We start from the raw sequence: 26,846 nt of genomic DNA on the forward strand, positions 1-26,846 counted from the left end.
AGCACTGATCACTGTGCCCCTATATGGACTGATTCTGAGCTTCAAGTATTGCCTGGTACCAGTCTTTCAGCACTGAGGTTCTTGGTACCAACAACACTGATACCCAACACTTTTGATAGCTTTTGCCTGCCTGTCTGCCATACAGCCTTTTTCAGTGCTGACAGCTTTTATAGTACTGCGCCATCTGACTGTCTCAGCGCAACGTGAATCACCACTCCTTTAACTACGGTGAAGATAACATCTTCAGTTCTGGTCAGTACCCCCAGTTTTACCTCTGACTCCAATTAAGACTGCTCCACCTCTGGAAGAGGAAGTCTTTCTCCTCTTCCCTCTTGGAGCGTAGCAAAGAGGCATCCCCGAAACACTCTCGAAGTCCTGATCATTTTGATTCTTTGTGTCTGGAGAGGGAATCTAGGGTGGGGGGGGATCGATCCAAGATACGCAACTTCAGCTACGCTATGTAGCTGAAGTCGAAGTATCTTGGATCGAATTACCTGGGGTCCAGACGGCGCGGGATCGTACCCTTGTCATTGAGCACAAGCCTGATTATAAAACATTGCAAGATTTATTATGCCTTATGTTAGACACGCTCAAAATTTCTGGGGCAGTTGTCCAGGAGAAATCCCATAAACTCCTGGGCAGCTTACATACATCTTTGCTTGGATTGCGATGCCAATAAACAAGGGCCTTATGGGACAAGCCAAACTCCTCAAGTAGACACAGGTTAATCGGTGATATCAAGTCTCGATGTTAGTGTTTGAACATTTCTGCATACACACTCTGTTCCAGGTTGCTAGTAGGGGCTGTGGTCCATAAGATGACTAGACAACTGGGATCACCAAAATTCATGTTCAGAGAAGCAGCCTAAGAGACTTGACCTTTTTTGGCTGCAAAAATTATTCTCCTATAGTCTGTGAATTTAAACTCTTTTAAAAAAAGAGAACCAGTTTATTAATGTTTGAACATATAGCCCCTATGCTGAAATTGAGTTCCTTTAGAACTGGTGTAGAGACCTGAATCGGGCATTAATGAGAGTCTGTCCCCATTTTTAGACTGGAAAGAGGAGTCAGTCACTTACCCAAGCAGTGATTCAGTGGCTGAATGAGCTAGAACTGAATTCTCTTGACTCCTAATCCTGCCCTTGAGCCATAGCTAATTTGTATAGGGTTTTTTTTTTTCCTGGGTTTATTTTTGGCTCATTGAAGTGTGTGCTCCTGCCGTCTGCCTTCCTGGCACTATTTAAGCATTTTAAAACCGAATCAGGAAATCTGGCCTTCTCCAATTTTGAAACTCCTGACTTTAAGCATTGTAAAATCTGCATCTTCTGACACATTAGGGAAATCTTTTTGTAGAACTTTTTTCTAAGATGGTTGAGAGTTTTTATGGATGGCAGGGATGTACTTGTTAAAGCAGCTTTTTAAAACCTGTTTAGGTACTTACCTTGTCTTGAATAGATTTAAAAGAATGTTTACTTCATTGTCCCTCAAGGACAGTGGTCCCCAAACTTTTTTGGTTGTGCCCCCCCTTTTTTACCCAGCCTGCACCCCTCTGGGAGTTGGTGCTGGGAGCCGTTGGGTGGGCAGAGCCGGAGGCCGCGGGGTGGGCCAGAGCTGTGGCCAGGGCCATGGCCAGGAACAGAGCTATGGCCTGGGCTGCCGCCAGGGTCGGGAGGGAGGCTGCGGCTGGAGGCGGGGCTGGCCCGGGCCCATCTATGCCCCCAAATGTTCCTCTGCACCAGGGCCGGCTCTCTGTTTTTTGCCACCCCAAGCAAAAAAAAAAAAAAAAAAGAAAGCCACCCCTGAAATTGTGCCGCCCCAAGCATGTGCTTGGTTTGCTGGTGCCTAGAGCTGGTCCTGCTCTGCACCCTCGTAGGGAGCCGGGCCTCACAGTTTGGGGACCACTGCTCTAGGACCAGAGGCAGCTATTACGAGGGGTACATTTTGTTCCAGCTCCAACCTGCTTCATAGCTCCTCCAGGTATTGGGTTGCGGGGGAATGGCCACTCCTCATGTTCTTGTTTTCTGGCTCCCACACCTTTATTTATATTTTAAAAATTAAAATAAAATGAAAACACTGCTCGGATAAACTCTACCCTCCGGGACGGAGACAAGGGGCAGGTGTGGCCCAACAGACACTGCCAAAAGAATGTGAACTCAGGGTACATATAAGATTTTTTTTATAGACTTTTGGTGAAAGCATAGTATGTCTTGTTAAAGCTTGTCTGCAAGTAGGCTGTGTCTGGAGAAGATTCTCCTCAAAATTAGTTTAAAATTTACACTGAAAATTGTAATCCTACCCAGACGACGGTTCCCAATGCTAATATATGTAGTGGACTATAGAGGCACATTCCAATGCAATATACGTGATGTAAAACTATCTCCATTTTGAAAATAACTTGGTACTATCCTATGTTGGAGGCTGAATGTTCTGTAGACTTTATTCCCCTTTCTGGTGGCGCATCTGATTTTTTTTTTGTCCTTTTCTGAATATTTTATCAATCCAAATTTCTAGATCTAAGACAAGAAAGTAAAAAAACTAGAATCTGATTACTTGTAATTCAAAGACATTTTCTGTACTATGACTCTAAAACTTTAGGCTCTGGAAACATTTCACTGATAGATTATATTCAGATTTATAATAATCAGAAGGTTAGGCCAAAACTTTCAGAAATAGGAAGCTAACATTAGGCTCCTAAATCCATATTCAGTTTTGGGTTTAGAACTTCAACTTATTTTTTTCTGTTTCAGTATAGATCACTGCACCTGTTCTAGGTCTGACATCAGCATATTCTGGGATTTAGAATGTGCGCACTGCTAAAGTATCACTTTTAAACATGGTGCATTTTATTTTATTTTTTTCAAAACAGGATAACAGGTGATTGTTAACTTGGGTGATTTTGTTTTTCTGTATGTTAATTAAATGTCTTTTCATAGGGATTAATTTTTATTTTTAAAATAAAAGTAAAAGCAATGTGATTTAGATCTTGTTTCATTTGCAATTTTTGATACTTTGTATTGAGACAGTCCCCTCTCCGGGGCTGATTTGAACTTTCTTCAGCAGCAATTTGACCACTTCCACAGACCATCTATTAAACAGATCCCACTGAGAGCCAAGAAGGTAGGGAGACCGTGTCGTAGTAAACCTTTCCCCTCAGTGTGAACATCAGTGAACCTGGATTACACACTCAGCTTCAACAGCTCAGAATCTATTTTTTGAGTTAGAGTTAATCCAGCTCAGAGCTGGATTAATGGTGGCATATCCTGTTAACAATAGGTGTAAAAGCTCAGGAAGTTCAACAGCTGTTACAACATTCCTGCCTTGGAAACTTGCCCTTAATACAAAGTATTGATGCGCACACACGGTCATTTGGCAGCCTGTGCACTTGCAGGTTGTTTAGTATGTCAATTTGATTATGGCACATCTGCCAAGCAAAAATGACTTTCAACAGGCCGGGTAATGAGCCAAGAGTAGGAGCACAGAAGAGAGATCACTTAGTGCTTTGCCACAGTCAGACAATAAACAGAAGCAGAATGTGGCATCTCTACCCCGACCTGCAGCCTTGAAATAACTTTTAGCAGACCTTTAACATGAATGTGTGGAGTTGCAGTGGCAATGTCAGCCTCCAAAAGCCCACCACTGTTGTTCCAAATGCTGCAAGAAGACAGATGTGACCATTTAACTAGGCTGCTACTTTATTAATATCTCTGGGAAGCTATCCCTCAATAACTCATTCAGTGCAGGTCATCCTTCCTTCTGTAGTGTCTGCTATCTGGGGGAGGGTTGCTGTCAGCCCTCCAGCCTGACTTTTAACCCAGCCCCAGCACCATTGCTGGGACCCCGTTCCACTCCCCTTGTATCAGGGATGAAGGTATGGGGGAATGGGGTTGGCCACTTGCTGTGCTACCTGACATTAGGAGCTCCAAGCACTTTCCTCACCTTCTGTAGGGGATGCTGTCTCCTTATCCTGCTTGCAGTTCAGTTTATCAAGGAACTTGGGCCCCCTTTTGAAAAAGTAGCTTCACTGGATACTTGCCAAGTTGCAACAACATGAATTTTACAGCCACCGACTCTCTGGGCTGCTGAGAAGAAGGTTGAAAAATCCCTCTTTGCCCAGGCCAATTTAGCAGTGTGAGGAAAATTTCCTTCCCAGCCCTGAAAAGTGACAAGCATGATACTGCAGGCCCAAAGCCCCATCCTGTTCTAATACCACAAGGTGAGAGCTGTGGTTCCTGGGTACAGAAGAGCCTCCTGGGCAGGGGGAAGGACTTATAAACCTTCCCCTTGGGTGCATGGGAGCTAGTGTGCTTTGGCGGCACCCTTTAATCTAGCCCATCAGGTAAGAAGCACCTTTTCCCTTGCTACTCTTCCCCCGCTCAAGCCCACAAGGAAACTGAACTCCCACAAGGATGGGGGACCGAAGGAACCCCAGAGCTATTTCCCCCCACTGGTCCAGAGAAAGCTTTCCCATTTCTGAGGCTTAGGTAGCAAGCATTCTTTTAGAACATGTTCCATCAGATCCTTAATATGTCATCTGTGTAATCAGCATGGGAGGGGGTATGTTCCATCCACAAAGGTTCAGGGCCTATAGCCACGAGCAAGAAAATTGAAATTATTGCAGTTCTTTACTCTGTTATACTTGAAGGCTGGCTAGTAAATGAATTGCATTTACATTACATTGAAGTTCAGACACTGTCAAGATGCTGAGTGACAGGCACATTCAAAGAACATTTGCTTTTTCTGTAACTTTTTGAACATCCTGAAAAAATTGTAACCACTGAGATTTTTTTTCAAATGTTAATGCAGAGAAACTTTGGAGAGAACAGATCTGCTACCCTACTGTGATGCCATCAGCATGTTGCCTGATCTGTTGGTTAGGTATTATTTGTTTCCAATGTGACACTCTGTGGGTTGGCAGGGTTCATTTGCCGCAAGTTCAGTCACAGTATTACAGTTAGTTTGGGAGTGAGGATCCCAGTGCATGCAGGAAAGACACTTTCTCTTAGGGAAGACCTTTTGAATTTGCAATAGTTTTTATTAGTACAATCAGCAGTATTACAAACACTACAAAGTAGATGAGGTAGTACAAGCATCCAGAACTACTAAGTTGAGTGGTGACCCAATAGGTGCTCCACTCTAGATGTGTCTCTGTCCCTGCACCTAGGATCGGAGATTTTTGGTAGCAGTGCCTGTTTGGGCTGCATATGTGCCCTCCCTGACTCGTGCCGTACTCTGCCATTATATAGTGCTGTGCGGCCAAACAGAAGAGATCCCCAGCATGGTCAGTGATTTCAGTACCGACCAGCGCACGGCTGATTACCTTTAAGGCAGTTGGATCCTCTGGTACTGTTGATGCCGTTAAGCGGAATGACTCTGAGGGATGTCACTGTTGGGAGAAAGGAGCGGGAGAGAGAGGTCCAGCCTCCTCCTAAGATAGCACCAACAGAACTGCTCAGACATGCGGTACCAAGTAGATCGGCTCTGCAAACAATTACAGTGCCGCCTGCTGGACACTCAACGGAGCACAGAGTGGCCACGGCACCGAACAACCACTTCAACTGTAGCAGCACCGACACCATTTACTGCCACGGTACCGATAGCCATTACGGTATTACAGGAATTTAGGTGTCCAAAGGACTTACTAGTATCGGAGATGCCCAAGTCTCCGCTTCTGGGTACTGATGTGTCTGCGGTACGCATCTCATCCCTGGACGTGCACTCTACTCCACCGCCCAGGAAGACGTTTATTTAGTGTCAGCACAGGGCTCCCCATCACAACAGGGAGCTATCAGAACTGACCCCTATATTCAGATAAGCTACCACCATACCAGACGTGACCCACAGGGTTGATCTGGATACCCATGGATGTCTCACCTATGCACTTTCCATCACAATGGCCTTATTGGGACCCATGGACTGCATACGGGCAGCAGTTTTCCAGACCCTCCAGCATCCACAAAGAGAGAATGAGGCATTCCCCATCAGCCTTGATAGCCACCCTCCTGATCCTCAAGAGGAAACCTTTGAGGAACAGGAGAAGAGACTAAAAAAAGAAGCTACTCCTGCAACCAATATTTCTTCATCTTCTCCTGACGAAGCTGTCCTTCTCCCGCGCTCTCCCCCCAGTAGCAGCAGATTTCAAGCATTTTCAGGAGCTCTTCAAAGAGAAAAGTGGATTCTCTACAAATCCCCCTTGAAGAGGTTAAAGAATTTCAGCATGAATTTCAGCATAAATTGCTTGCTATCCTCCAGACATCAGCATCCGCGAAAATTGCACTTCTCATTAATGAGGCACTGATGGACCCAGCTAAAGCTATCTGGCGGACACCGACCATAATCCCCCACACTTGCAAGAGGGCAGACAAAAAGTATTATGTACCCTCTAAAGGCATGGATTTTTTTATTTTTTCATCCTACACTGAATTGGTTTTCGACGCTGTGAATGAACGTGGCAGACAGCACCACACTAAAATGACTCCATATGATAAAGCCTAGAAGCTTTTAGATTTATTTGAACACAAAGCATACTCATCAGCAACACTGTAGTTTAGAATTGACAGCTATGAAGCCCTTATGGCAGTCATACTTATTGTTCAAAATTGAGTGAGTTTATTCATTATATTCCAGCTGATAAGAGAACAATTTCAAGCAATCATGGCTGAGGTCAACTCCCGGTAAGGACTGCATTACAAGCTTCCTTGGATACGGCTAACACAGCTAGTGACTCTTTATCGACAGCAGTGGTCATGCTTGTGGCTTCATCTTTTAGGGTTCTCGAGGGAGGTTCAAGCCACAGTGGAGGATCTCTTCTTTGAAGGGTCAAAGTTAGTTGCAAACAGGAAAGACGAGTCCCTCCACTCCTTTAAAGATTTGAGGGCAACTCTATGGTCTCTAAGTATTTACACCCCTATATAAAAGAGAAGATCTGGTAAATACCACTACACTGCACAGAGACTGAGAGAGACTCCATTTCTCCCTTCTCAAAGACACTATGAGAAAGACAGAGGGCTCCAAAACATAGACCTCCCCATCACAAATATCAACATCCCAGCCATCTACATCAAAGCAACAATTTTGAGATGTTGGCCAAGTTACCACTCCTAAAGTCATTTGCTGCAACAACCTAAATGTTTCCATCAGTTTGGCAACAGCCTTACCCTCTTCTCTCAAATGTGGAAGAATATCACCATAGACAAGTGGGTCTTAAAAATTATCACCAATTTATACTCAATCCACTTTACCACCCTCCCTCTTCAGGGACCTCTCTCGTGAGCACCTTTTACACAAGGAAATGAACCAGCTCTTACAACTAGGTGCAGTAGAACTAGTTTCGGTCCAACACAAAGGGAAGGGTTTCTATTCCAAGTATTTTCTGATACAGAAAAAGAATGGTGGATGGAGACCCATTCTAGACCCAAGGACACTCAACAAGTTCGTGAAAGTACAATAGTTCAAGATGGTTACTTTGGCAGCAATAATCCCATCACTGGACCAGGGGGATTGGTTCTCAGCCCTCTATCTCCAAGACGCCTATTTTCATATTAACGTTCATCGATCACACAGGAGATTCCGCAGGTTCACCCTGGGGCAGGTGTTATGCTCATACAAAGCACACGGGATCTTTATAGAGGAAGGTAAATACACAGTGTTTATTGAGAATACCACAGTTAGCATATGCTTTTTAGACACACACACACTCTCCTGCAGTGATGTTTATAGTTACCAGTCCAGAGTCTGGATCAATCTAGTGGCCAGCCAGATTGGTCGCAGAGGGGAGCGGGGTTCTATCGGTCGCAATCCGATGCTCCTGGAGTGTGGCAAGACGAACCCAAAGTCCTATGGCAAAGCACCCTGTTCTTATAGGATTTCTTCTCTGTTGAAGCCTATGGATTCTGCTGTTTCACTTTGTGACCAGTTACTTCTTAATTGGTGTAAACATTCCAATACACCTCCGAGAGGGTCATCCTGTTCTTTGTTCCGATTTAATCAATTGTCTTTAGGGGTGCCAGCCTTTACCTCAGGGTCGTCAATCTGCCCTTCCTTATGGATGCGTGGTGATGATTCTTTGATGTCCTTTAAGTTTCTTCACTCCTTCTTCCTTGACTCTGGCTATAACAATGGCCTTCACACCTTATCTTTTTCTAATGCATACATTCCTCATTCACACAAACAGATTGAGAATACAAACAGTAGTATTTTATATTGAGCAAAAGAGCATTGCAACTTAAACCTTGCTAAGTTTTACAATCAATAACCAAGCCAATGTACATTGAGACCCAGGCCTTCAATGTTCCTCTAAGCTACTTTAACATAGACACAATAGAGAATCCTGTCTCTTACTTCCTAATTTGTAATACATATAGGAAACCATAGTAGCTTTATAACTTATTCTAAAACAAAAGGATGACCATAATTAGTCATAAGGATTGTTCTGGTCTGTCATTCCTTTCTGCTATTCAAAAAGGGTGGCTGACAGGATGAAACCAAATCATACATTAATTCTCATAGTACATTATAAAATCCAGCTCCTACACAGGATCACTTCCAATATAAAGTGCTCCTATTCAGCCTGTCATCTGCACCCAGGGTGTTCTCCAAGGTCCTCATTGTGGTAGCGGCACACATCATAATTCTTTGTTTTTGGAAATTTCCATATTTGGATGATTGTTTGCTCAAAGCTCCTTCTCTAGACAAGGCATTAATAGCCACACAATAGGCCATGGACTTTTTCTTACAAATAGGTCTATAAATAAATACTCAGAAATCAGCATTGACACCAGTGCAACAGCTGTAGTTCATAGGAGCCTATTTTGAGGTAGTGAAGGCCAAAGCCTTCCTTCCAGTGCACAGATTCAGCACCTTAGTTAGCTTGGTCTCAACAGTTCAGACCAGTCTACAGATATCAGCCAAAACCTGCCTACAACTACTGGAGCACCTTTGTCATAACACATGCCAGACTCCACATGCATTATCTCCAGGAGTGGCTCAAAAACTGCCCAACAGACCCAATTTAAACAAGCTTATCTCAATGCCCTCTACAGACAAAAACTCACTCAACTGGTGGACGGATCCCCACAATGTGTGTGCCAGAGTTCCCTTCATCCAACCACCTCTTTCACTAATACTGATTACAAATGCATCCTTATTAAGATGGGGAGCCCACTTCAAAGGGGACCACTTGCCCTGCACTGTGTACTCAGAGTCAACATTGCACATCAATCTGCTAGAGCTCAGAGCAGTAAGAAATGCCTGCTCACGCTTTTTACCAATAATGAAGAACAAACACCCAAAGATAATGACAGACAACATCACTTGCATGTTTTACATAAACCATGAAGGGGGAGAAAGACCACCTTCCATTGTGCTGAAGCAGTGAAAATATGGAATTGGTGTATCCAGCACAGGATCCACATCTCAGCTGCTTACCTGCCAGGACTTCAGAACATCACAGCAGAGACACTCACCAGGAAGTTCTCCCAAGAACACAAGTGTGAAATAGATACCACCATCCTATACAGAATATTCACACCTAGGGAACTCCTGCGAATAGACCTCTTTGCCACAGCCAAGAATAGCAAATGCCCACAATTCTGCTCCAGAGCAGGTTGGGTCGTTGATCTCCTGTGGATGCCGTCCTTCTCAAGTGGAACAGACATCTCTTACGTGTATTTCCTCCAATTCAATTAATACCTGAAGTAATACACAAAATAAAGGAAGAAAAGGTCAGAGTTATTTTGATAGCTCCGGCATGGCTGAGACAGACAGAGTTCCCTTACCTTTTGGAGATGACCCTCCAGTCGCTCTTCACTCCATTTCACATCTCCTTTCTCAGGATGTGGGCCAGATCCACCATCTGAATCTGGGAATTCTCTGCCTGAAAGTGTGGCTCCTAGATAGAGGACACAATAAAGTTCTGTTACGTATCAGGAAAACAACCACACACACACACACACACACACACACACAAGTTACCACTATATTCTCTCTTTTGTCGCTGGTGCTAGAAGACTGTATCCTGGAACTAAAAAAAAATCAGGACTATTGTTAAATTCGCTGAGAGTACATCTCTCAGCCATTACAACCTTCCAACACCAAATAGAAGGACACTCAGTATTTGTTTATTCCACAACAAAAAGATATTTCTTAAAGGTATTCAGAACCTTTATCTTCAAATTCAAGATCCCACCGGACCTTAATTTAGTTTTATGCTGCCTCATAGGTCCCCCCCCTTTGAACCTATGGCCATTTGCTCACTCCTACACCACTCTATGAAAACTGCATTTCTAGTGGCCATCATGTCCACCCCTAGAGTGGGGGAGAGAGGGGCTCTCACGGCATACCCTCTCTTTACCATTTTCTTCAAGGATAAGGTCACTTTTCAGCCGCACTCAAAGTTCCTACCTCAAGTGCCTTCATCCTTCGATTTGACTCAACCTATCTACCTCCTATCGTTCTTCCCCAATCCTCACAGGGATGAAGGAGGCAATATTTCATATACTGGATGTCCGGAGAGCATGAGCCTTCTATTTAGAAAGAACCAAGCCTTTCAGAAAATTTCCAAGACCATTCCTTTCCATAGCAGATAGATCTAAAGGAGCCTCGATATCTTGAAATGGATATCTGATGACATCAACTATTACGATCGTAAGCACGGCTTGCAACCCCTGTCAAGTACTCGAACGCACTCTACAAGATTGCATTTCACCTCCATAGCTTTCTTGAACGATGTTCTGATCACAGCAGCGATCTGGGTGTCTGTTCACCCATTTACAGATCATTATGCTATCACTCATGACTCTGCATCTGATGCACTATTTGAATTGACTGTTTCATCATCATTGAGAAATCCAACAGGGGCACTGCTTTACAGTCACTTAGAGTGGCGCACGCATATGGATGCTACTCGAAGAAGAAGAGGAGGTTATTCAGCTTGTGCAGTATTCTTTTGAGATGTGTCCCCCTATGGGTGCTCCACTACCTGTCCTCCTTCCCTCTACTTCTGAGTTCTTCTATATAGACTCTGGTAGAGAAGGAATTGAGGGCAGTTTGGCCGCACAGGACTGTACAATGGCCAAGTACTGCGTGAGACGGGGATAATGCACGTGCAGCCCAAATGGGCACTGCTACCAAAAATCTCTGGTCCTAGGGGCAGGGACACGGACACACCTAGAGTGGAGCACCCATGGTGGGGAGGGAGACACAGCTCGAAGAACCTCGGTTACTTCACAAGGCGAGTAACTTCCTTTTCTATGCTCTCACTATCCTTTGCTGGGGGAGCACTGTAGTAGGTAAGATGACCCAAGAGTGGCCCTTGGCCTGACTGGTTCCAGGAAATCTCTCAGGAGTACCTGGGCTGGGATGCCATCTTTTATCATAGATCACACTAAATGTACTATGCTTAATGCATATTCAGTAGGTATTTCAACCACTTTACCTTATCTGTATTTCCTAACCTTACTAATATTGGGGTGCCCTTCTCCCATAGGTTACTAGGGCTTTTGCTTCAAGTTTATTAGCATATACATCATTTAGTTACCATGACATTCTTGTGGTGGGACATCTGCTGATATTCTTAACTTAAATATCTAAAGTTGGTATTCTCTGGCATTTTGTGGTTACCTGCCAGCCGTTTAGCAACAGTTGCTTATAACAAAACTCTGTCGTATGACCTCTGATAGTGGGTCATTTATGGGATTAGTTACTTATGTCAAGGGTTTAGGCCTGAGGCCTCTGTTAGTTTGGCTAAACTTTTGTCTTATGGGTTTGAGACCTGTAGGCTTTTGTATTATTGCCTTAATCTGTACCTATACCTTAGTTAGCATATGCCCATGTATCTATAGCAACATAGCTGGCTGCAAGTCATTGTTCCCCACCCCCAACCCCCTTGATGGGCTGATTGCTAATGAACACAATTATTTAGGATCTTACAATATCTCCATATGGAGGTTTAGGAACTTGATATTCTGTTATTGGCTGTTATGGATGAATAGCTGCATAGGGATATTCAGGTACCTGGTATATTGCTGCAGGTTGCATGGACACATAATGTGGCTCCTCAGATTGGGTTACTTGAGGTTGATTGGTCACCTCCTGAGAGGTAATAGAATTCTGAATGGAGATAACTTGGGGTTGACTTCCCACGGAAGGTGTTTGATATCCTTTGCTTAGACCCCTGATTTTACAGTGCATACAACACAAAACAACAAAGATTATTTCCACTGCAATATCTTGCACAAAGTCCTTCCCTCTAGTCCAGTCTCTATTTAGCTAGCACTCATCACTTCTGTCCATTAACCTTGTAAGCATTTGTCCCGCCTTGGTTACTTCATTACTGGTTATTAGGTGTGAATACTTACTCTCCATTAATTGCTTCAGTTTTAAATCTAGTGGGGGAATATGAAGCTGGAACATTGGTGTTCTTTGCTGGACTAGATCCTGGTATTTTGGATTAGTGGTGATAACTCTTTCATTTTCAAAAACAGGTACGGGACAAACTGCCACTTGCCCAGTTAATATGTGCATCTTTGGATCAAAACAAAATTTTTTAGTTATGACCTTGCGCTCTGATTGACCATGATGAAACTTTTGATGGTTACTACATAATGCTGGCCATCGCCACCATAGGTCACCCTTTCTGTAGGAAGTTGCCACTTGGCCAGTTTAAGAGTGTGGTGATGATGACAATTGGTTTTGTAGTTGGTACCCTTCTTCCTGGGCCACACAACAATTTGTCTACCTCAAACACATTACTTCTGCAGATGTACTGACACCCTTTTTCAGAGCAACAGGCAATATATGGAACTTTCCAGGTTTGGGTGCCTTAGTGATAGACCACCAGAGGAGGTACATTCATTTGTACTTTGTAGATGTTTTCTACGTGACCTGTTGAGTGGATTGCTGCTAATTGGCTAAAAAAACTTCATGTGGATTGAACACAGGCAACGAGTCCCTGAATGAGACATATAAGGATTTTGCCATTATACAATGTTTGTTAAATGACACCAGTCACGATCAGTGTGTGGTATCAGCAAATCCACTAGCAGTAACCCACGCCAGAGGGCTGTCATGGTTGATGGCATCGCACAGGATGATCACCTGGAAAATATTAAAGCCAGTAATATTAATATTTAATGAAAAATGGGTGAAGAGGCTGTAATGCTTTCTAAAGAGCACGGGAGGACTCTCAGAAAAGCAGGACACACAGTAATAGATTATAATCTGGATTCAGTGACCCTGATCAGCCAAGAGCTTCGGATGAAGTTAATCCAGCTTTGAGCTAAATTAATTTTTTCCAAACAGGTTTTTTTCCTGCATGCACAGCAGCTAAATTTCTCTCTCCTATCTCATGTGCAGAACTGTTAAGGGGTTGAAGAGAGACAGTTAAATTAAGCAAATGCCCTTATTCCTTGGATGGCATTTCCACAAGCCAGAAATAATTGATCGGGCGACCCAGACAGTTTCTTGCTGAATTAAACATGATCCATGACCTGGCAGGGCCTGGATCTTTTCTAATGAATAGTGCTCTGCATCATGTGACTCAGGGAAGAGGTGAGCGTGAATGGTTATCACAGCCATACCTGATCATGTGTAGGAGAATTATTTATATAAAGTAAGTATTTGTTACGTTTCTGTGCTAAATGGTGGTAAATGATTCCCAGCATATCACTTGTGTGCAGATATATTTGTTTGTTTTGAGATATCTAATGAAACTCTGAGGTCCGGTTTACACAGTGAAAACAACAAAACCAGCTACTTTGATAATACCAGGAAGTCCCCCTTACTCCAAACATGGTTACAACACAGATATTCTAGCAGCGTAGATAGGACCGTTCGTTGTTAGCTGTTTCCACCCCATGCTAATGTCTTTGACTTGGGGTTGGAAACTCAGTTAAAACATGGTCTTAGGTTTTGGTTATGCAGTAGAGATGGGATGTTTTGAAGGGAGCTCTCCTATCGTGGTAGCTCTTCCCATGTAGACTATCTTTCTAGCCTCTTGCCTTTGAGCTGCAGGCTATTCTTGCCAGGTCCCTCACTGGAAAAAATCTGTCTTCCTTGCAAAGTTTTATGCTATTGAGAAAGCTTTCTAATGTGGGAGGCTTGGATTTTTGTTTTCGAATCTGGAATGGGGATTCTTTAATAACCCTTGCTAAAGTAGCAGTTTTTGTCTTTATTTAAATACCAGTAACACTATACCGCACAAAGTTAGTGCAGTGGGGAAGGAGAAAACAGAGATGCTTTTTACAACTACTACCTTTGTATACATTTACCCATATGAGATTAGTGCTTATCAGTGGGGCTAGACTGATAACTCTCTAAAAATTAAAGTCCCTTTCCCCACAATAGGAGCAGTGCACAATTTCCCTGTCAGGTTCCTCTGGGGGAACCACCTCTAGTGATGAGAAAATGCAGTTCAGTCTCCATGCCCATGCAATCCTTAGTGCCTCTAACACTGCCAGTATAGGTGCCAGTTTTAGTGATTTTTGTGGTGAAGGACAGCTGTCTACTAGAAACTGTACTGTGAGCACAAAACTTCCTACTTAGGACAGTGAGGCTATCCGGGCTATCCGATTATACCAATCACTATTGAGATGGGACATTGCTCAAAATGTATTGCTTGTCACATGAAGTGGAAGACGAATCCATAGGGCTGCTAACTGGTTTATGCTTAAATAGCAAGCTACCTTCTTAAGTAGGGTGACCAGATGTCAGGATTTTATAGCGACAGTCCCGATTTTTGGGTCTTTTTCTTATATAGGCTCCTATTACCCCCCCACCCTCCCGTCCCAATTTTTCACACTCGTTGTCTGGTCACCCTATAAATAGTTGACTGTGGTCATACATTTTAAGAGATTTAAGTATAGTCTGTTTTAATGGCTTTAATAAGGATACATGACTGTAAAGCAGAAAATGACAAGGGGCTGAACTAGTTTCAGGTCTCCGAGCTAGGAGCTCTTTATTTGGAATGCTGTCTGACAGGCTCTGTGTTCTTGGGAAGATTCAAAATTTCAAAATGAGGAAATACCTACTACACAAGTGGGATTGTGTTCATGGTGGCAAAGAGTTCTTACAATGATAAAGCCAACAGCATAACGCTTTTGAAAAGCCAGTGTTACCTATGGCCAGAATATTTTTTCATGTTTTGCTACTCTTAGCTGATCTTTGGAGCACAGGATAATTCATATTTTCTGCCAGGAACTGCCTATAACAGATCCTCTTCTCTCCCCCCCCCCCCCCCCCCAAAAAAAAGTAACAAACCCCCTTAATTAGTGTGTTTACATTTAGAATACAAAAATAAAATCAGAAAAACTGCTAAGATGGTACAAACCTGAGTTGGCAGCAGCAGCTTAATACCCATATTTTATTTTCCAGCACTCTAAAAGGAAATGGATGCAAGCAGTAAGAGCTAGTTTACTTCACATTTCTCATCCGTGCGGTGTGTGAGAACTCATGTTAGAATGTGCAGTTGTAACAGTTTGCAGTGTAGTTGTAGCCATGTTGGTCCCAGGATTTTAGAGAGACAAGGGGGGTGAGGTAATATCTTTTATTGGACTAACTTTTTTCTGTTTTTCACCAACAGAAGTTGGTCCACTATAAGATGTAACTGTTCCATTTTGGATTCTGCACCGGGAGCTGTGTGCTGGTATTGAACCCAAAACATGTATTTAAAGATCACTCCCTCCTACTTGTCCTTCAGCTGCTTAAATCTTTGGCTGCAGATTATATAGTAGGGGCTTGCTCCAAAACCTACTGCAGCTGGTGGAAAGACTCCCCTAGACTTCAGTCAGCTTGGATCAGGCATAAGGTGAATTTCCTATTCTTGTTTTTGAAGATGAAGAGAAAAATGTTTCTACCAATTCGAATAGCATAAACAGTCAATTTCTGAGCATCAGACACATACCATTCCTTACCATTTCTGTGGCTAGAAGGGTGGCGATTGCTTCTAATCAGACTGACTGGTTTCACGGACATCAAATGTTTCCCTAAGCAGTTCACTATCAGTTTATGAACCCATTCTACTGATCTCCCACAACATACTGGAGTTTTTGCTCATTTATTTTGTGCTGTAACACAATCTTGCTCCTCATATTTTCTTGCCTACTCCCAAGAACAACATAAAATATTTGGCTACCTTCTATATCAAAGTTTTTAGTTTTACAGTAGATGCCATTGTTTCAGGCTAACAATTTCAGAATTTTGAGAATGCAGGCTGTTCATTTTTAGTTTTTAAAATAAACTGCTTTGATCTCTTCTGAGTTAACTTCTGTAAATATAAATCCTTCAACATTTGGCTCTTTTTAGTTACTTTTCACATAATACATTTTTGATTAATTTAATTGCATTTATCAGACTGATATATGATGTGTTAACACTAGTTAGATTATTACACTGTTTGGATGTAGCCAAAATTCACAACTAGTTCCTTTCCGGAACCTTCTAAAAGGGCTGTTGAAAGTCTCATGTGGAATTCAAGCAATGTCTGGTATTTGTTGAGAGCATTTAAGGTATTCCTTGAGGTTTAGTAGTTGGATCCATTTATATGCCCATATGTGTGGTTTTCAGCTGCTACCTTTTAGAAGGCGTAGAGTCAAAATTACCTTTTGCTCACAGAAGTGCAGGAAAATAAATAATTTCTGAATACAAAATTTAACTGGATCTATAGCCACTTACAATCCTTTAGCCTTATCTGTGCTTAGAAAATTACATTCTGGATTTTCCAGTTTAATAGCAAAGTGGAAGGGGAAAAACTGTTTAAAGAGGACCTTAAAAATGTTTCTGAGAAATGCAAATAAGCCTATCTCAAATCAAGAGTTTAATTTTCTCTGCACCTGTATTACAAGGTGCAGAATGCCCTCAACTCATGCTGAATTAATTGAGAATTGAGGGAGCTCAGAGTTTTGAGCCCATAGTTCTTAAATTTTATACTGTCAGCAACCTAAAGAGTATGTGGGGGATGGGGGGTTCTTGCAAGAAGTTTTCACTCATCTCTGGGGAGAGCCACTTCCTGAATTGGATTCAGATAAAATTAAAAGGTAGCTAAACTAATTTCCATTTGGTGCCTAAACACAGACTTCAGACAGGTACCTGGAAAAGTACAGTGTAATCAACTGTACTTAAAGGGGTCAGTAATGGGGTACAGAACTGTACAACTTCAGCTCACGGTAGTAGTGACCATATCAGCTACTGAACAGCCACCAGATGGTAATCTGAAACGAGTTTGGTGATCTCAGTATAACCCCCAGAGTATGTGTCCACATCACAAAGCTATAACCACCACACTGTTTGGCACTTTCATTGCTAGGCTCAGTAAAGAGGTCAGGAACTGAATGGTCCTGGAAGCTGAACTACATTTTCATTCCTGGGAGAGACCCCTCCAATAACAAGGCAGGGACACATTAGCGGAATAGTGTGAGGAAGCTGCTGCTGTTTCTCCTGATAAATAGATGACTTCAATCTACCTGTCTTAGGTACTCACATCTCCACAGTATTGGGGCACCTCACAATCTTAAGTGTATTTATTCTCAACACCCCTGTGAGGCAGAGCAGGGCTGTTTTCCCCATTTTACAGATGGAGAACTGAGGCACAGAGGGGTTCAGTGACTTGCCCCATGCATAGGCGCCGACTCCATGGATGCTCCGGGGCTGGAGCACCCATAGGGAAAAATTAGTGGGTGCTCTGCACCCACCAGCAGGCAAGCTCCGCCTCCCACCTCACCTCCTCTTCTGCCTCCTCTCCTGAGCATGCCGTGTCCCCACTCCTCTGCCTACCTCCCAGCACTTGCCACTGCCAAACAGCTGTAGCAAGCTCCAGGAGGAAGGGGGAAGGAGCAGGAACATGGCGTGCTCAGGGGAGAAGGCAGGGGCGGGGCTGGGCCGGGGATTTGGGGAAGGAGTGGGAATAGGGGCAGGGACGGGGAGGAGTTGGGGCAAGGACTTTGGGGAAGGGGTTGGAATGGGGGCGGGGCAGGGGTGGAGTCAGGGCGGGGGGGCACAAGGGGGTCAAGCACCCACCGGCGCCAGTAGAAGTTGGCGCCAATGGCCCCATGTCACCCAGGAAGTCTCTTGACAGCAAAGAACTAAACCCAGATCTCCCAAGTCTTAGGCTAGTGCTCTAATTATTGGACAGTCTTTCCTCTCAGTCTGGCATTGTTTGTGCATGTGCTAAAAGAAAAAACCAAATCCGTGTATTGACTAGAAAATTAGTATAATACATTGCAATGAGGCAGTTCGCTAATTACAAAACCTTTTCTGTAAGCAGTATATAATAAACAGTGGACTTAAACACAGGAGTAACTTGACAGCATATACAGCCTTTTTCCTCTATTTGATCGATCTCTTGGAGAGAAAAGGGGAGGCTTTAAAACTCCTGGAGTGACAGTGTGACATTATTTTTTATCATGGTAGTCAATGTTGCAAATCTCATTGTAAAAGGATAAGACTTGGTATCTCTAGCTGGCCATAAATGCTTATGAAACTAACTGTGTGAAATGTGTATTCGGACCTTATTATCTAGAGCAGCCTTTTTGAAATGTACCTTTTCTGTCTTGCTTATGCTTATTAGTTTTTCTTTTTATTATTTAACACTGTGAAGCATTCTGGGATGTACTCTGTAAAAAGCCTCCATAGTATATCAGCTATAGTAATGGAAAGTATTGAAACAGGTGCTATATGCAGATTTCCTCAGATAGCTTTTCCTTGGCATCCTTGTACTGACTGGTAACATCTCCTACTCTTCAAGTCCTGCATCTCTATTCAGCATAAACTACCTGCCATGATTGAATTATGCAAATCATGCAGTGGGTTAGAGTCAGTAGTATATAGTGTTATGTTTAAAAGAGAAATACAATTTGGCCAACAAAGGAAAATATTTCTAGATTTTTGTCATAATAAAATACAAATTGGTGGTGGTCCGCTTTCTAGTGTTTCTATACATTCAGAGTTGGACCAATGAGCATTAAATTACCGGTGGTGAAGCTGTTTGGAATTCGATCTGACAGCCTTTTTAGATTGTACTGCAAATGTATCTAGAGAAATTGGTACATAGTTGACATGTTTGCCAACAGTGACCCTACTATATCTTAGCTTTCTTCCCACAGGTCACCTCAAGAAAAAACAAACAAACTTTTTTTTTCTTCACATTTCACAGGTGAAGTCTGTGATAAATCTCCTGTTTGCTGCCTACACTGGGGATGTATCTGCACTCCGAAGGTAAAACCAATATGGTGTTGGGGAAAGGAAATCACTTGTGTTTCAACTATTATTGCACTTTATTTCTGAACATATGACCATGTTAGGAGACATTATAGCTGCTTTAATACTCCAAGGTAGCAGGGCCATTTAAGCATACGAGGTGTTAAAAGAATGCACTCTAGTGGATCTCGCACTGCTTTTAATGTTTAGTCTTCAGATCCTGACAGAGCAAGGAGTTAAGCTCATTACGCAATTAGTCCTTTGTTCTGCATATCAAAACTTCATGTGGATAATATGAAAAATAATTTGTACATCTGGTTATAGTCGGGATATAATCACATAAAATGGCACCATTCTGCTTTGACATAAACTGATTTTTCCCTTTGTGTCTCAGTCATGATATGTTATCGTCCTCACAAATTTTTACAGCAGTAGAAGAGCAAGCTGGATTCTAGTCTGCTTTGTGAATCAATTCCAGAACTGTGAGCAAAGCTCCAATTGAGGAATGTTTATTGCTAGTGATGTAGGAGCCAGATGGAACCCAGCTTGATTTTCAGATCCCAAGTATAGTTTTCTTTTGTTTTTGTTTTTTTTTTGTAGGGCTGGCAGTATTTAAAAACGCTTTGCATTTTACACTGAGCAGATTTCACAGAGTCATTGAGAGAGCAGATAAATGTGGAAGGCTTAATTCTTCACTGTACCTTTGCAAAGCTGGGGCAAAGCGGAGCTGCTCTGTAGCTTTATACTGGTTAGAGATTCTTCCGACACAGGGAGAATTCTCCATGAAATTTCTCCAGCTGATGTAAGTTCCCTTTGCCCTTCACATCCCAAAGTGATCTTATCCAGTCAGAGAATCTGCCTGGAATTAGTGTTTTGGCTGGGCAGAGAGAAGTATGTATGCACATCAGTATGCTCCAGAGTGGCATTTTAAGAGTGATTTTTCTGACTGGAGCCACAGATGAAGATTCCAGGAAGGAAGCCAAATCTCTAGTGTACTCTTAAAGCCAGATCGTTTTGGTGCCTCTTTTATTAAAGCTCAGATGAAAATATAATGTACTTTTGATTCTGTGATGGGTTCCCCCCGGAGGTGCCACTTGGAACTGGGGTACTACTGAGCCCCCTGACCCACCAGCCTGGGTTCCCTTTACACTGTACCAGCACACATACAGGTGTGCTGTATGTGTGCTGGTGTACAGCACACACCCAACTGCAGGTACTTGCAGACTTTGTGCTCAGCCTTGCCTGGGTAGGCTCCAGTTAGGGAACTTCCTAGCTACTCAGGCACACGCCACCTCTGCAGGGTAAACCCAAAACGATACCATCTTGCGCTGCACAGGGAATTGTACAGGGTAAGCTTATGAAATTCCCATCCCTCAATGTGGAGAGGAATATACAACAGCTTTCTGCCCCCAAGTTATGACTTCCACATACTGGTTTTAGACTTGTTTTTGCTTTATCTATTAACTATAAAAGATACAGTCACTTAAAATCTAAGGGATAGCAAACAGATCAAAGCAGATTACCTAGCAAATAAACAAAAAACACAAACTTAAGCTTAATATACTACATAGGATGAGAATTTGCTGTTCATATCTGATCTAAGTGGTGATACAAACAGGTTGCAGATTCTTAAGGGGCAAGCTGCACTTGCTTACAGCTTGGAATCCCCAGGTGTACCATTCACAGGCTAAAAATCCCTTTAGCCTGGGTCCAGCACTTCCCCCAGTTCAGTCTTTGTTCCTCAGGTGTTTCTAGGAGTCTCTTTGGGTGGGGAGTCAGTGAAGAACCAAGATGATGTTACTCCCTTGCCTTGTATAGCTTTTGCATATGGCAGAAACTCTTTGTTTCCCACGCCAGTCAGTGGAAATATACTAACATCCCAAGATGGAATCCAGTACCAGGTGACATGTCCCTGGTAGTGTCACAGCAGCCACGACTCAGACTGTCTGCTGCATCCTCAGGAAGGCCCCCAGGTGGGAGATAAGCTTCTTAAATTAATGGAGATATCCTATTTATTTTTATTTATTTATCTCCTAGAACTGGAAGGGACCTTGAAAGGACATTGAGTCTAGCCCCCTGCCTTCACTAGCAGGACCAAGTACTGATTTTGCCCCAGAACCCTAAGTGGCCCCCTCAAGGATTGAACTCACAACCCTGGGTTTAACAGGCCAATGCTCAAACCACTGAGCTATCCCTCCCCCCCAACTTCTAATGTCTATTGTTTTCTCTAATGGCCCTTCCCCACCCAACTTTTCAGAATGAAAGCATCTTGTCTAGTGGGTGTTCCCCACGTGTAAACACATTTGTAATACAGATACATAGTTAATATTCCTAACAAAAATGATACATGCATACAAGCAGGATAATCCTATCCAGCAGATCATAACCTTTCCAATGACACCTCACATGACTTATCTTGCATAAAATACATCATAACTATGTCATAATCCTATCATAACATCACTATGAAAAATATGGGGTGCAGTGTCAGAATCATTTCAATCCGGTCACAGAGGGCATTTCATTGTTTTACAGTAGAAGTATGATTACTTCTGTATTTTTGTAATTATTTCTACGATTGTCTTTCTGAATTTGGCTTTTCAGATTTGCTTTGTCAGGTATGGATATGGAGCAAAGAGATTATGATTCACGAACAGCATTGCATGTAGCAGCTGCAGAAGGTAATGACTCTTGATAAATAAGATATAAGCTATTAATTTAGAGGGCTTAATTTAAAAAGTATATTAAATCCTTCTTTTATTTTATAGGTCATGTGGAAGTAGTTAAATTTTTGCTGGAAGCCTGCAAAGTGAATCCTTTCCCCAAAGACAGGTGAGCAGTTCCACTGTTAGTATGCAGAAGGGGAGCTCCAGTAGCTCATTAGATTGGTGAATCTAACTGTAGTGCAGACAGTCAACCGGAGTCTTTGTTTCCTCTGAAATCTCATGGGATGCTGAAAGTAGTGACAACTGGGACCATCTGATCTACCCAGCTAACTTGCAGCTGGTGCTAGAGCTCCCTTGAGCTGTTTGTGCCCATTTGATCTAGCAACACTAATTCCCGCTCTTAAAGAAGCAGGAATTCCAGACCTCAGTAGGGAAGATTGAGAAAATAAATCAGTGGCTGGAGAATTTTCTTTCAAAAAAAGGCATCAAGGCAAGAAAAAGGAATTTGTAGTTTGATGTGCGTGTATGAATATATATGCAGAACACACACACGGCTGTGGGTGTAAGAGGTGTCTACGTGTGTTGCTGTCCAACATAACTAAAACTATTCACAAACTTCAGTGTGAACTTGACCCCATTAGAAAGGTTGTTTTACTGTTCTGGTGTCCTGAGAGAGATGCAGTCCGCATGGTTTGTTATGTATAATCATTAACTTTATTTTTAATGTCACCTTCAGTTTTATTACTGTAACTCAGTGTGGCATTGGAAACCAGAAAAAAATAGGTCAGTGCAAGGTCCCTCACCTATAGAAAACAAGGCCTGACACCAGTAATGAAACCACTCTTGTCCACTCTCTAGCTCTTACTCAAGTAAACTTGTGTCTTTGTCTTTGCTTCCTTCAGTTTGCCTGTACCTTTTAATTCTTCTCTCCGTATAACAGTGATTTTGCTATTCAACAGTAAAGCATTGAATGAGCTTTAATTTTATAGTTTATTTCATGCAGTTCTGTGCAGACTAATATAAGTCTGCTTATGTCTTCTATTATATGCACAATGTCCTCCTTATGGTGCTTATAGGAGTGTCAGAAAGGCAGAGCATTTTCAGTCATTTATCATTACCTGTGATTTTTTGAAGCCTTACTATTAAGGTGAGATTTTTACTTTTTGATACAGTCCTTTTCAAAAGGAACTCACAGTGCTACAGAGTTCTTACACCACGATTAAAATGTAACCAAGGTTGGTGGGAAATCTGCATTGTGTTTACACCTGCTCTAATTACCAGCTTTTCCATTAAAACCCCACAGGAGAGGAGTTTGTCCTGTGCCAAAAGGATGTCAAAGATCAACACTAGGAAAAATACTTCAGTAAAAATAATGTGAGGCACATTTCTGGAGTTGATTTCCTTGGTGAAAGGAAGGCAAAAAATACTTTACATTTGCTTTGTTGAAATACTATATTTAGATATCTCTTACTCTCCTGTTTAAGAGGGGAAAATATACAATTGTATGCAATAGCCTTTGCATATTGTTGTTACATTTGGGAGGGGTTAGTGTGGATGATGTGAAAATAGCAGCAGTTACGCATGTGTGTGTGTGTGTGTGTGTGTTTGTTTACTGTTTTGTCTAGTCTGACACTATCCATTGAAGTGCAGTTCTGCTGTGAAAAATGACTGAAAAAAATCATTGTTTTTATTGTCTTTTAGTGATTTCCATATCAAATGTGTTCAGTTTTCACATTTTCAAGTAAAAAGATTTTGTTTCCAGTGACTAACAGTGCACAATCAGCCTGTGGGCTGAAGATCAAGTTGGGTTCTTCCTTTATATATTAACAATGGTCATGGTGGATTCTACATCACTGAGCATTTTTAAATCAAGATTGGATGTTTTTCTAGAAGAAATCTAGGAATTATTTTGGGGAAGTTTTATGGTCTGTGTTGTACAGGAGGTCACAGTGGTTCCTTCTCACTTTGGACTCTGAATCCCTGGTAATAAAAGTTCTTCGTGCCAGATTTTGTCCTTGGTGACACCTGTGAAATCACATTGAAGACAGTGGTGTTACACGGTGTGACTGGTTGGACTGAAATTTATTAAACAATTATACTGAAGCACAAAAAGGAATGGAATCCCACTCATTCTCCATTAGTTATTTTGATACTGAAGGGGTAACAGGAGTAAAAAATAGTGAAAACATCTGTTGTCAAAAAAGGTTGTGACCTACTATCCAATTCACTGAAGGTACTTACGTAGTCCCTGAGCTTAGTACATACCGTACTGGCAATTGTTGTCTCAAACATCAGAGTATAATGGAATTCATAGTGGTGGATTTACTTGCTTACTGATTTTGGAAATATTGTGCTCCCTGTTTCAGATGGAATAACACTCCTATGGATGAAGCTTTACATTTTGGACACCATGATGTATTTAAAATTCTTCAAGAATTCCAGGTCCAGTACACACCTCCAGAGGATTCCAGCGATGGAAAGGAAAATCAAACAGTTCATAAAAATCTAGATGGCTTACTCTAACCATCTGCAGCTAGATCCCAAGAGTCAAATACTTACCTATGTTATTGTGGAAAATGAGTATGAAGAGCGTGTGTATTTCTGTCTGACAGTGGTGTATATTTTACAGAATATTTCATTTATTTCAGTGTTACAGGAGTTTTCTTCATGATACGCAGCGGACAAACCTAGTCGCTCCCAAAAACAAACAAACCCCAAACAATTCCCCCCCCCCCCCGAATCTCCTTCCATAATGTGAGCAATATTACCTTGTGTTGCGTATAGTTGATGTAAAAGAAGTATTAGCTGTTGATGGCTTTACTGTGCACTACTTAATTTATTTTTGTGTTCTATGTATATCTTCAAACCATGGTCAGGAACTTTTCTGCTGAATTTGCATTTCTAAACAAATCTCTTACAGTGTGGCCAAGTGGAACCATGCTGTTGCCATGTGCAAGTGTCATTGTGGTTTTGCTAGATTTCAGGAGTTGAGGATGCTGGTGTAGATTTAACCTGGGTGTGTTGAACAAGGATCTGCACTTAACTTTTTTTCCTTAAATAATTTCCCGTGGAACCTTGTTTACATAGTCACCTTGTCACCTAGATCGATCGGTCAATCAGCCCTCACAGAGAGAGTGCTGATCACAACACATTGTTCATGATGTTCTAGCGAGTCCTTCAGCCACCTGTTGGCCAGGCTGTCAGTGGCACCAGACACCTGATCGGCATAGTACACCGCAGCCCAGAACCCCTGAGCTCAAGCGATCTGTCAGCCTCAGCCGCCCAGGTAGCTAGGATTAAGGCGCGTGCCACCTTGACTGGTTGTTTACATAGTATAAATCTCAAAATAATATATTGGTGACATTTGTCAATGGTCTGGGCTAATTGTTCTTAGAGAATTTTTTCAGGGAATCTGTTTTAAGGTTGGTTTGATGACCAAATGCCATGGAGGAATATCACTTGTTTGACTTTTTTTTTTTTAATCTGTTTCTTTCAAATGCCCATTGTCTAGCCTCGCTCTCTGTCCATATTCAGCTGCTGAAGTGCTTTCCCTTTAGTTGGTGAAAGCAGGTGCTTCCAAAGTATGCATTGGTTCCTGACAGGCATATGTGCATCATGGGGGATCTTGTACGCTGCAAAATAATTCATCTCAGTCTTATGTTTTGTCCTTAGCTGCAACTGCACCAAAAACCTTTTAGGGGAATGTAAGTATATAAAAGGCAAAATACTAAACCAAATGTTCTAAATGAGTTAGGCTCACAATAAAAAACACTCATGGAGTGAAACAGCTTAAAGAGGCATAAAGCTAATCAAAGCATGAGCCAGGTTGTGGATATGCCAAACTGTGGGTCTATCTCTCTTCTTATGCTGGCATAAATCCTTGAATAGTTTTCTTGAAGCTTCTGAAGTTACACTGGTGTAAAACAAGTAAGGGATCAGAAACAGGGCCACAAATCAAGCAGTTCATTTGTGTGTGAACTGTTGCATTTGCCCTCTTCACATGGTAGTCTGTGCCCCACGTACGCCAGTCGTTAGAAATTTAAATCCAAATACTCTATTTTGGGGACCATTACACTATGTCAGCTTCTTGCCCAATGCAACAATATGTCTGATTACTGACACTACAATATGAGTGAAGTCCTGTTTAAAAAAAAAAAAAAAAATCTAAGTAGGAGTATCTATTTCACATTTGTTGGAAGTAGGTGATAATCAAGAATCAGGCAGTGTATTGGACTAAGACCATTTGTGGGAACTGCACACATCTCAAAGATATGGCAGTAATAATAATTCATCCATAAATCTCAAGGTGTCCATTTTACAGATGGTGAAACTGAGGCATGGAGCGGTCACCCAGCAAGTCAGTGGCAGAGTCAAGGTATGGAACCCTTGTCTCCTGCGTCCCACTCCAGTGCTCTAGCCACTATGCACATTGCCTCCCCTAAGGAGGAGAAATCAAACGGAGGCACTTGATATTCAGCACAAACAGTGGCCTATCTCATAATAAAGATGCTGTCCTGTAGTAGTTTGAAAGCCTAAACCCCTGAAATCTGATTGGTAAAAATGCTTGCCTGGCATCAGTCACTCCCCTCCTTCTCCCCCCCGACCCCCCTCCCCAATCTGATATTACTGCTCTCAAACTGCTTTTTGCCTCAAGTCAATTATTCACTCGAAGGCCTCATGCTTTTATAACCTTCACCTTTCATGCCTTGTGTCGCAGCCACCTTCCTCCTTAACCAAGAACTGGATGGGATTCCCTTTGAACCCTTCTTGGCCAGATGGGTCACTGTTGAGAGCACAAGGCCCTGTCTCTGCTGCACTCCTACAGAGGATAAAACGAGGCAAACTAAATCCCATGTTTTCCTCTAACATTCTTGGACCTACCAAATTGATCCTATGGGAGTAAAATTTCTCAGGTTGGGTTCCGGGGGTACTGATTAGGTCTCAAGCTATGAGACACATTCTGTTTGTTAACTAATCAGATTTCTATGTATCTCTC

At 42.3% G+C, this 26,846-nt stretch overlaps 1 protein-coding gene across 2 annotated transcripts in view; it reads left to right on the forward strand.

The window, feature by feature from the left end:
* GLS (glutaminase) overlaps positions 1–26,013 on the forward strand; it is a 104,166-nt gene extending 78,153 nt beyond the window's left edge. For both annotated transcript variants that reach the window (XM_034785100.1, XM_034785102.1), the window contains 4 exons: positions 19,141–19,202; positions 21,789–21,865; positions 21,953–22,016; positions 24,217–26,013. In XM_034785100.1, coding sequence (XP_034640991.1) covers positions 19,141–19,202; positions 21,789–21,865; positions 21,953–22,016; positions 24,217–24,373 — 360 coding nt within the window. In that variant the 3' untranslated portion in view covers positions 24,374–26,013. The remainder of the gene's footprint in view (positions 1–19,140; positions 19,203–21,788; positions 21,866–21,952; positions 22,017–24,216) is intronic.
* The last annotated feature ends 833 nt before the right edge of the window (positions 26,014–26,846 follow it).

This window comes from Trachemys scripta, chromosome 11 (genome assembly GCF_013100865.1).
Source record: "Trachemys scripta elegans isolate TJP31775 chromosome 11, CAS_Tse_1.0, whole genome shotgun sequence".
In the NCBI taxonomy this organism is placed as follows: domain Eukaryota; kingdom Metazoa; phylum Chordata; order Testudines; family Emydidae; genus Trachemys; species Trachemys scripta.